The sequence below is a fragment of the Corvus brachyrhynchos genome, unplaced genomic scaffold, assembly GCF_000691975.1.
Source record: "Corvus brachyrhynchos isolate BGI_N302 unplaced genomic scaffold, ASM69197v1 scaffold46, whole genome shotgun sequence".
NCBI classification, from domain to species: Eukaryota; Metazoa; Chordata; class Aves; order Passeriformes; family Corvidae; genus Corvus; species Corvus brachyrhynchos.
Window position 1 is genome coordinate 6,908,320 of NW_008238838.1, and position 10,577 is coordinate 6,918,896.

The following is a 10,577-nucleotide window of genomic DNA, read 5'->3' on the forward strand; positions in this document are numbered from 1 at the left end:
TGCTCCCGCCCAGGCACCCGGTTCGTCCCGGCCAGCGCAGGGTCTGCTTGCTTCTCGGGGATAAGCAAGGGGCTGAGCTTCCTGAGTTAGCGCGTTCCGGCTCCTGCCTTGGAACTCCGGGAAGAAGTTTGGAAAGCGCTTCCTTCGGAACCCAGGGGACGATCAGTGCAGGGGCCGGGGGCGGCGGCGCGGGTCTCTCCCGGGGCCGGCTGGGACTGTGCGATTTGCAAGGTGTGTGCAGCTCTTGGAGGGAAAACCCGCCAACGACTGACGGTTGCAGCCCGCTCAAAGGCCAGGGGAGAGACACATCCAGAGATAGCGGAGGTATCTCTTGCCAGCGGGCTACAGCAGGGAGGAGCAGCCTCGCAAAGAGAGATAAGCGACCCTCAGGCCTTTGCGCTGAGATAATCTCGTTCCTTTCGGTAGCACGTTTTAGGAAGAATTCCGTGCTGTCCCAAAGGCATTTTATGTAGACATCAGGACAAGGGAGATAGCCGTGCATGTGTGCTACCTCATGTAGTAACCTGAGGCTTTTGGGGCGCTTTACAAAGGGAGGCAGCTACTTACATTCATTGTATTTGTAGGGAACCGCAGTACTGAGAACTACGTTAATTACCAAAGGGTCCTGAGCCCTTCGCGGGGAGACAAGCTGAAACTCATCTGTAGTTGCTCCAGTCTGCCGCTGCTTGCATGTGCGGAAAGATGAGACACTAGCGATTGTATTTTACTTGCTTCTGGTTTTCTTATGCAATAGAATGTTCTTCGTGCAGTTTACTGCTTTGATATTTGTTTTTTGCTGTACGCGATGATGTAAGCTGTTACTTGTGTGAGTGTGTGTTTGTAGAACCTCTAACTAGGTCTTTGTTCTTACAGAGGATAAGTAACTTGTATTTGACACTAACTGTGGACTTTTCCACCAGTTCAGTGAAATCCTACTGGCTTCTCCCAAAGCTTGCAGTATTGGTAAAATTCATACTCTTAGAGAAAGCAGGAGGCTTTAGCCCTAACCTTAAGCCTAGCCCAGTGTGCAATATGACTTGTTCCTTCATCACTGAGCAACAGAATAATGGTTTCGTGTACTTTTCTGCCTACTTGCTGATGAGCGGTTCTTATTCAGCAGTCGTGTTCCACATACGTGAAACCAAGAAGTGGCAGCATGCGAATCATGATCTGTAGGCTTCTGTTGTAGTCACTCTCCCTAACTGATAAATTCATTGCAGTGTTTCATCAGTGGTTGCATCACAGCAGCGCTGAACATGGGGAAGATGTTGTGGCACTTCAGGCAATAAAAGAAGTTCTTCAGTGAAGTGCTCTGGTCATTATAGGAGTTCACACAGTTCAAGGAGTTTGTACCTATGAGTGATTTTACTCGAGGCAACCTGCTTCTAATGCTTTTCATTTAGAGAGAATGTATTGGTCATGCGTGCCTGGCTGTCGAAGAATGGCAAAGCCTCCTTAGCTACTGTACGGACAATGTGCTCTTTCTTTAGGACTTTGTTTTCTGCTTCCTTGTAGCTGGCCCGGATTCAGACTGATAGTGTAGTTATGATGCTCCGTGAGCTATACCCCGACCTCTGCTTTGAGATTGGTAAGTTTTTTTTTGGATGTTGCCCTGGGGTAGATGGCAGCAGGAGCCAGTGGGTTATCTTTGTGTGCAAGAGGTGTGTGTACCGTCAGGAGGAGGAGGTCTGTCTAAGTTTATCTAAGAGTGCCATCTGAATTCAGTTCAGCTGTGTGGCTGAGCAACTGCTGCTGCTGGTTTCTTCTAGGGGAGAAAGATGGATTTCATAAGCTCTTAAAGATTTAGGTGCTGAGTATGCAATGGAGTTGGTGTTGTGTTTGCTCCATTTGCAAACCTGGTATTTTGGCTGCACCCCACTGAGCATTAGGGGCATTTTCTGGTCAGGGGCTCAAGGCTTTCAACAGGAATAACAGAAGCTCAGCCTTGCACTGAAGAGAACTCCTTTATATGTGTTCACTGGCACTCCAGAGACAGACTGTGGCAGGTTCCATTGGGCCAGCTCTTCCCCAAACCTGCCCTCTTTCCCCTTGCTTTGTTTTTAAGGACAGTGAAAGAAGTCTCAATTTCACTTGTTTTCAGTGCAGTGAATTTCTAGAAGTGAGCTGCTCTTGTATTGAGCTTGAGTCAGTGTTCACGCAGTAGTGTGTGACACTTCATGGCATTTTGCATAGCTGTTTTCAGCCTAAGCCCAGTGCTTTTGTCAAGCCTCATGTTTTACCTGTACTGTCTCTGAGCAGTGGCCATGTCAACAACTGGGGACAAGATCTTGGATACAGCGCTTTCCAAGGTAAAGGATCTGTTCTTCCTTTATTCAAGAACTAATTGTATTTATGTTATATTGGCAGATGCTTCTTTTGTGATTCATGTTCTTCCATTTATGTGTAGATTGGAGAGAAGAGCCTCTTCACCAAAGAGTTGGAAAATGCACTTGAAAGAAATGAGTAAGATCTTATTGTTTTGTCTTTCTGCTTGGCATTTGGTGCTTTTTGGACGTATGTAGCTTGCTGCATAGGTTATCTACTTTCCTTCAGTCCTGGTACCTCTCAGGCTAAAAAAATCCTTTGATTACTGTCCTTTTTTTCCACATTTTTCTCTCTACCCTGGGCTTAGGCCATGTATTTTGAAGTGGAGTTGTTGCGTCACTTGGTCTGCCCCAGTTGGGTTTTCTTCTGTGATTTGTGTATTACGTGCTGTGATACACATGGAGGATGTAATCTCATATGATTCCTGCTTATGAATATATTTTTTTAAAAATACTTTGCTGGTTGGTGGTAATGTATTGCAAAACAGATTTATTGGCATCATGTTAACATTTAGAAACATATGCAAGCTAAATGTGCAGAAGAATTTGGCGTGGGCAAATTGTGCTGTGTTCTGTGCAACTTCTCCCTACAAAAAACCTTGGTTCAGGTGCCTGAGCAGAGAGAGATTAGTGCTGGTTTTGTGGGTTTGAGGTGTTGGGGGATCTTTGTTGTTACTTAATTTCTCTCTCTTTTCAATATTCTGAGGAGGGTTTCAGTGGTGCCTTGGTTAAAGTATGTTTAAAAACAAAGGTATTCTTCTGCATCTCTGCCACATAGCTAAATCATACTGCATTTTCAGTGAAGTTGGTGAAAAAATATTGGCGACTCAAGTGTTTACAGTTATGCTTGATTCCTGTGTGACAAAGCAAGGTAGCCTGTAGTTTGGCTCGCTGTTAGTTTAAGTTTGAAGCATAATACCAACCCACATACCAATGCATTTTGGTATGGTGAGTGTCTCTGTGTGAACATCTCCAGCATCTTCCCCTCATTCAAATTTATTGTTAAGTGCCTTTCATCACTGGGTAGGGGGAAAAGAGAGACAGAGAAAGGTGAAGTAGCTTTTTTGGAGTAACACAAAAACTCTATAGTAATCCTGTCTATGAAATCCTGAAATTCTTCTCTCTTCTCCAAATTAATTCCCAGAATGGGTTCGAACTTTTCTGTAGGTGACCTGCAGGTCTCTGGTAGATCGCCACAGGAGCTCAACCACCTGTTCTCTCATTACTGTCATCTAATTTTTAGAGTTGACCTTGTGGTTCACTCCTTGAAGGACCTGCCAACTTCTCTTCCTCCTGGTTTTACCATCGGCGCTGTCTGCAAGTAAGTGTGGACACGAGGCTTGGCTCTCTGAGGGTCTTGCATTTTATAGTGTTGATGAAGGAGAGCAAAGCCAGCATAGGTCCTTTTAGGTGTTCAAAGTTTCCTGTGATTAATCTCCAAAACAGCGAAGCTCTAGTGGAATACTAGAGCTGCCCTGGTGTTCCGTAGCTAGCAGGTGTGCTGGAAATTCTTGCTCTTACAGTGATGATGGAGTGTTTTGGAGCCAGAGGCAGTTCTTCCAGGAAATAGTAGCAGAACCGTTGAGCTTAACAGCCTCGCTTTAAATGATGTGTCAGGCATTCTGCACTTGCATTGTTTTGCAGAAGGGAAAACCCACTTGACGCTGTTGTCTTTCATCCCAAAAACTGCGGAAAAACACTGAGCCTCCTTCCTGAAAAGAGGTGAGTGGGAGAAGAAGGGGAAGACAGGTGTAAAAACAGAAGGGGTCAGTTGGTTGATACTTTCAAGTCAGTCAGTTCCTTGCTTTATCCTATAGTGGTCTTTACACTGCCTTTTGTGAGCATTTCACAGACATTAACCTGGACCCACTTTCTGGAAAGAGTAACACTGTCTCAGGGGAGTGCTGCATGCTGAGTGAGGTTCATTTCTCAAGCCACTCTTGAGTGGCAGTGCTTTCTCAAGTTAGAACCTTTCTTGCCACGATCTCTTGAGTGAATTCCTTCTCCTTTGTATTGTGCCTACTGCTGGGGAATGCATACAATGCAGACAAGGTGTCTGGTGCAGGATTTTGGCTTTTGTGGACCTGAACTGTGCTTTTGTTCTCACTCAGCCAGTTCTGATTTCTTCCTTGTTGTTTGGCATTACTTTCTTGTGGTTTCTCCGTTTTTAATTACCTGTCTTTTCATAGAGGTTATTGGAATCTTTTGTCTGAGGCAGATGAGTGAAATTACTGAGATTAAGGTAGCTATTAGAAATTATTTTTTTATATGTTAAAGTGAAAGAAATAAACTAGCTGTGACACAAAGACTTGAGCTTCTGTGCATCTGGATAGCAGGAAAATCACGTCTGGTGTAGGTTTCAGGTTATCAAGAGGAGGAAGCAGAAGGACACATACTGATTTCATCAGTCTCATGACCAGTGACAGGACTCAAGGAAACTGCATGAAGCTGCATCAGGGGGGGTTTAGGTTGGATATCAGGAAAAGGTTCATCGCCCAGAGAGAGGTTCAGCACTGGAACAGGCTCCCAGGGGAAGTGGTCACGGCACCAAGCCTGACAGAGCTCAAGGAATGCTTGGAAAATGCTCTCAGGCACATGGTAGGATTCTTGGGTTGTCCTGCACAGGGCCAGGAGTTGGAACTTGATGATGCTGAAGGGTCCCTTCCAAATCAGCGTACAATATAATTCTATGACGAGAAGTGAACAGCATGTATCTCGAGAAAGGAAATGCTCACTGCCCAGACTTGCAGTTTTCTGTGGTTTCCAGTGATATACTCCAAGGTCTTCTGCTTACTGTATTTCTGTGTTTGATGAAGTTCCTCCATTTTAGTCACTTCATCACTTAGTTGTCTGGCTTTGTGTCTTGGGGTGATTTTATGGTGATGCTTTATTCTGTCTGCTTTATGCCCAGGAAACACTTGCTGTAGCTTTAAGATGGACCCGTAGAGTGGGGCGGGGAGCCTTGGGCTCCTGCTCGGCCTCTGTTCAATCTCTCTCTGGGTGCTCGGGACAGAGTGGATCAGGACACTACATTGTTCCTTTTGTTGGATTGGGTTTTTGGCTAGCGTGAAGCAAAAAGGTTTTTTCCCCCTCCCTTCCCCTAGCCTCGAGGCTGTACTGGGACTCCTCTTGGCGGTTTGGTTTTTTTTTGGTTTTTTGGGTTTTTTTCCTTGAATTCTTTCGGCTTGGCTTGGTTTTTTTCTTTTTGGCCTGTTCGGGGAGCCGGTGGGACTGCCCCGAACCCGAGACCTCGGAGGAGATCAACCAACACGAGAAAAGGACATTAAAATCCACCAACTTCAGCTGCTGCAAGGAGAAGACCCACGCCAGAAATCCGGCAGGTTCCCAGCTGCTGGGAACTCTTTTCTCCTCCCGCCTCCAGAGCCAAAAGAAGGGCACTCGCCGTCTTTGCCCCTTGGCCACGCGGTGGGGGGAGGGGGTGTGAGGTTCAAATTTTTTTGCTTTTTGGTTTTTTTTCTTTCGCTTTTAGAGGAAACGCTTATTCCAGGGTGTTTTCTCCTGAAATTTGTCTCCAAAACCGAGACACTTTGTCCGGTTCATTTTGGTGCAGCAGAGTCTTTTTTTCTGTGATAAATGCTGTCTTTCAGTGAGGTTTCATCAATCCTTGATGGTGGCAAGGGGCTGCTCTCCAGAAGCATATCCTGTAAATTGGCTCCTTGGGGGTTGCTTCAGACACGCTTTATGCTAAACTGCACAGAGTGGTTTTCTTTCTGCTAAGGAGATACAAATCACTGATGGGTTTTTAGATCTTCATGTCAATTAAAAAATAAAAGTTACCATTTGTTTCCTTGAGATTTCTGTCATGTACTTGGCTGGAGGTAATTGTTAGGAGTGTGCTGGATTTCAGTGATCATATTTTTCCCTGCAGTGTGATTGGAACCAGTTCACTTCGGAGAGCGGCTCAGCTCAAGAAGAAATTCCCTCATTTAGAGTTCAGGGATATTGTATCCTTTCCTAGCAAGCTGTGGGAGCTGGGTAAAGCTGCAAACAGGAAAGTATAACTTTGTGGAAAATCTAGATTCAAGGCTGTTTGTACCACCTGACTTACAAGAACAAACTGCTTCCTCAAAGGCTGCTCTCCTCTCCCCTGTTCTGAGGGGTATGTACCACTGCAGCCATCCTGTCCTCTGCTTCCTCTGAGGCTGTGAAGAAGCGGAGGGCCTTGGTCTAGCTAAGGTTCAGCATACTGATGTATATACTGTACTGGTGAGTTGTATGTTATGCAGTGTTTGAAAAACTGCATGACGGTGCTTCCCATGTGTTTGTCAAGGGCATGTGACCAAATGTTGTTGGGTTTCCAGTAACCCTGGGTGCGGTTTGCACCACTACTTCTGATCTGGGTGGCTGAACTACTGAGAAAAGGCATTGTTATTTCAGTTGTAGGAGCAAAGTTCTTTGCAGTGCAGGAGGAGTTGGGTGCTAATAGTGTACTTAGATGGCATGCATATCTTTGTAGACTCAGTGCTTGAAGTAATATTCCATAATACTTGGCAAAATTCTATCTTAGGAAACAATTGTCCATGTTTAACACTTCTTTCAGGATGGTACTGACATTCTCATTTGGAGACTGTTGGATTCTGTACGGTCTGTAAAGAGTCAAGTGGTTGTAGGACTGTTTGCCTGCTGTTTCTATGCTTCCTTAATCATTTCTACAGAGAGGAAACTTAAATACCCGTTTAAAGAAGCTAGATGAGAAGGAAGACTTCAGTGCCATTGTCCTCGCTGCTGCTGGGCTGAAGAGAATGGGCTGGGAAGATCGCATTGGCCAGGTGAGGCTCAGCAAAGCCAAAAATACCATTCTCTGCTGAGCTATCAACTGTTTCCCTTTTAGACCTTGTGGCTGTGTCTGAGATAAGCATGCAGTCTGCTGACTCCATTGCCATGTTAGCTTTTATTTGAGGCACTTCAGGAAGGAGTGGTTGGGTTTTTTGGTTGGTTGCTTTTTTTCTTCATACAGAAATTTTTCATGTTCAGCTTTCCATGGTTCAGTAACAGTTTGTAATCTGACCAACACAGCACTTGTGTCTAGCAACACAGCAGTGCTCAAGACTGAGATTTTAGCGATTAGCTAATTCACAAAGTGTTACACTCCAGTTGATGAAAAGTGCATTATCTCACTTTAGTGGTGGAAACACTGAGGCATGGGAAGGGAGAGGTGATATTTCTTTGGTCCGACATGAAATCAGTCGGTATTAGAGACGGGAATCTGGCTCTTGTTTCCTGTATTCTGGACAGTGCAACTTGAGTTAACTCTTGATTTTACTTTCTTTCAGCTCCTAGGCCCTGAAGATTGTCTGTATGCTGTTGGACAGGTACTTTACAACTTTTGATCCTTAAGCCATGCCTAAAGGGCACTGAAAGCCAGCAGCAGTATGATATATCTGAGTAGTTAACTGTGCTGAAGACTTCTCATGTCTTGGTTACCAGAAAAGTACTTCAATCTCTTTTTGTCGGCTGTTACACTGTTTTAGGCACAGCTTGTTAGAAGAATGGGAGTCTGCTCTTCTACCCAGTGTGGTAGGGGCTAATTTCTATCAGTAACAGAAAAACAGTAAATGGGAAAGGTAATGTGTGCATAGCTACAGTGGGGCAACGTGGCAGACATGGGGCAGGTTCTGGCAGGATCGGTATTAGGCTGCACCAGGGTAACTGCAAAGCCACTGCCGTGTCCTTGCTGTGTGATGCTCCCTTCTTTGTGCACAGTGTCCTGACTCCTGCAGGGTGAAGCTGAAACACCTGTCTTGGAGCACATTCTTAGTGCTCCTGTTTTTAGGTGGGCAGTCTTTTCCAGTCCATGGCTGAGTTGATGCAGGATTGCCCTGCTAGTATCAAACTTACTAAACCAGAGCTGGTGATCTGTTAGTGTTTGCAAGTGATGAATCTGCACACTCAGTCTGAAAAAGGGATTTTGATCATGCATGGATCAGGGACCGTGCAGAGTTCTAGAATGGTTTGAGGTGGCACCATGACCTTTAACACTTGGGCTGAGTAAGTCCTGATCTTCTGTTTATGGCAGCTACTGTAGGATGACTCTGCAGCCAGTGGAGTGTATTGTAATTCATTTCTGCAAACATCGCTCCCTTAGTGAAAAGGGTCTGAGCCTCTGAGTTCTGTTCCAATGAAGTCAATCAATGCTGAGCGCACATGCAGATGCAGGAAGTTGAAAAAATGTTACATTTTGTTGTGTATTTCTTCTCCTAGGGTGCCTTAGCAGTGGAAGTTCGTGCCAAAGACCAAGAGATACTGAATATGGTATCTGCCCTGCATGATGCAGACACCGTGTTGTGCTGCATTGCTGAGAGAGCGTTTATGAAGCGTTTGGTAGGTCTGGCCTCCTTGCTCTGCCTGCAGCAGTAAATACTGATCTGCTAGTTGACTTGATGCCATAATGTGGAAAATCTGTTACATTTCTCTAAAACTGTAAAGGAGAGTACTTCTGAATAGAAAAAGGCCTGAAGAGTGATGGGCAGGGTTGTGTGCAGCCTAAACTTTTCAGGGGCCTCTGCTTTGAATGTGTTGGGTAGGAGCCTCAGTGTCAGCTGCTTTGTGTTTTAGGAGGGTGGATGTAGCGTCCCTGTTGCTGTCAACACCCTGCTGAAGGATGGCCAGGTGAGGAGTACTTTGTATTTTTCATGGATTATTTCTGAAAACCTATTCCAGTGTGTGCATGTTCCCTGATATTTTCCTGAAGATAATTTCAGCAGGCATCTTTATAGCCAGTTTGGGCAGGTAGTTTCCTGACTTGACCCTCCTGTGTTTGTGTCCAAAGCAGGAGTACAAGAATGGGTCCAGCTACTGAAGCTGTCTTTCAGAAAATTCCCTTTATAATACATTCCAGATTCCTCCCTCCACCCTCGCTGCTTATTTAGTGTTGTCCTGAGATCTGAAAATATTGCTTCTGACCCTACCAAGCCTGTTTTTAGACAATGGAGTGTGATTAAGGAGGTGGAAAACTAGAAAAAAGTTCAGCCTTTTCCTTGAAGAGTCACATCTTCCCTAACAGGGATTATTATGCTTGTATTGTACTGGTATTCATCTGATCCCACTGCATGACAAAAGCCTTTCCCTCCAGACTTTGTATATTGGGTGGGTTTTTTTAAAGAGGGGGTAGTTGGCTGTTCGTTTGTTCGTTAATGTGGTATTAATCCATTCTGTATATTTTTCCTAGTTGTATTTGACAGGAGCAGTCTACAGCTTGGATGGATCTGATAGCCTGAAGGAGACCATGCAGACCAGTGTTACTTATCCCCATCAGGTACATGAACCGTGGTGGCTTCAAAATTCAAACCTGAAGCTAAATGACAAAATCCAGACCTTTAGAAATAGATTATGTTTGGTCTGGTTTCTTGTAACAGCACACTGTTCTTGAGGCCTCAGACTAGATTTTACCCTGTTTCATGGGTGTCTTAATTCCTTGCTCACTATTTTCCTGATGCCTTACTTTGAGCTGTTTCTATCTGCAGAATGAAGATGGACCGAATGATGATGTGCAGCATGTCGGCATCACAGCCAAGAATGTTCCTGGTCAGGCCCAGGAAGCTGCAGAGAACCTGGGTGTTGAACTAGCTAGTTTACTTCTGAGCAAGGGAGCAAAGCATATCCTTAGTGTGGCAAGGCAGCTCAATGATGCCCGCTGAGCCTGGGGTGTGGCCAGCAGGAGAGCTACAACTTTAGCTACAAGTCTCTGCAGGTACATCACGATCCTCATGATCCTCTGGAGGGATTTATTTCAATATTCACACCAGTCTTACCTGACGTTTGGGTGCAATAAACCTGAAACATTAAGTCAACTAAGTTGAGTAGTTTCTGCTCTTCAGAGTTTTCATCCCTCTCCACATTTCTCTAAATTGTTAAGTGTCTCTTAGAAGTATTGTCAGCAATTTTTGCCATTCCCCCCCCAGGCCAAGCCCCTTCTGTGGAGTCCCCCCCTCGGCAGTAGCTGTATATAAGGAAAAATTAAAAATAAAAGTCTTTAAGTGTTCAATTCCATTTAGGAGCAAAGTGCCTTGTAGAAACACTGAAGCGGCAACGTCTTGGGGTGCTGTTCTGTAAATAAAGCAGTTTTATTTTCTAGGCAACGTGCACTGAATGGAACAGAGGTAAAGTGAGAGGTGAATTACGGGTCCTTATCGAGTAGCTCTCGCATTGAGTTTTTGACCGGCCTAGGGCCGGTTCCTGTCCCCCCTCCCCCGCCGTAGCCACGGCAGGCGGGCGCAACCCCCCGTCCCCTCA

The 10,577-nt window shown here is 45.2% G+C and overlaps 1 protein-coding gene across 3 annotated transcripts; it reads left to right on the forward strand.

Moving 5' to 3' along the window:
• Positions 1-6: 6 nt before the first annotated feature.
• HMBS (hydroxymethylbilane synthase) lies at positions 7-10,334 on the forward strand. Of its 3 annotated transcripts, XM_008636957.2 has the most exons (12): positions 7-1,588; positions 2,260-2,309; positions 2,408-2,463; positions 3,568-3,645; positions 3,969-4,046; positions 6,214-6,289; positions 7,001-7,114; positions 7,619-7,657; positions 8,547-8,666; positions 8,901-8,954; positions 9,514-9,600; positions 9,809-10,334. In XM_008636957.2, exons 1-12 carry the CDS (start codon positions 1,546-1,548, stop codon positions 9,980-9,982), a joined length of 969 nt encoding a protein of 322 aa, XP_008635179.2. In that variant the 5' UTR covers positions 7-1,545; the 3' UTR covers positions 9,983-10,334. The 3 variants fall into 3 exon arrangements, with proteins under 3 accessions (XP_008635179.2, XP_017594041.1, XP_017594042.1); XM_017738552.1 differs by lacking the exon at positions 3,568-3,645; XM_017738553.1 differs by lacking the exons at positions 3,568-3,645; positions 3,969-4,046.
• Positions 10,335-10,577: the final 243 nt, after the last annotated feature.

What these genes read in the sequence shown, in the direction of transcription:
- HMBS (XM_008636957.2), top strand. Translation starts at nt 1,546, where the DNA reads ATGATGCTCCGTGAGCTATACCCCGACCTCTGCTTTGAGATTG. An exon ending in ACCATCGGCGCTGTCTGCAA is followed by an intron (nt 3,646 to 3,968) that starts GTAAGTGTGGAC and finishes ATTGTTTTGCAG; the next exon opens with AAGGGAAAACCCACTTGACG. An exon ending in GAGCGTTTATGAAGCGTTTG is followed by an intron (nt 8,667 to 8,900) that starts GTAGGTCTGGCC and finishes TTTGTGTTTTAG; the next exon opens with GAGGGTGGATGTAGCGTCCC.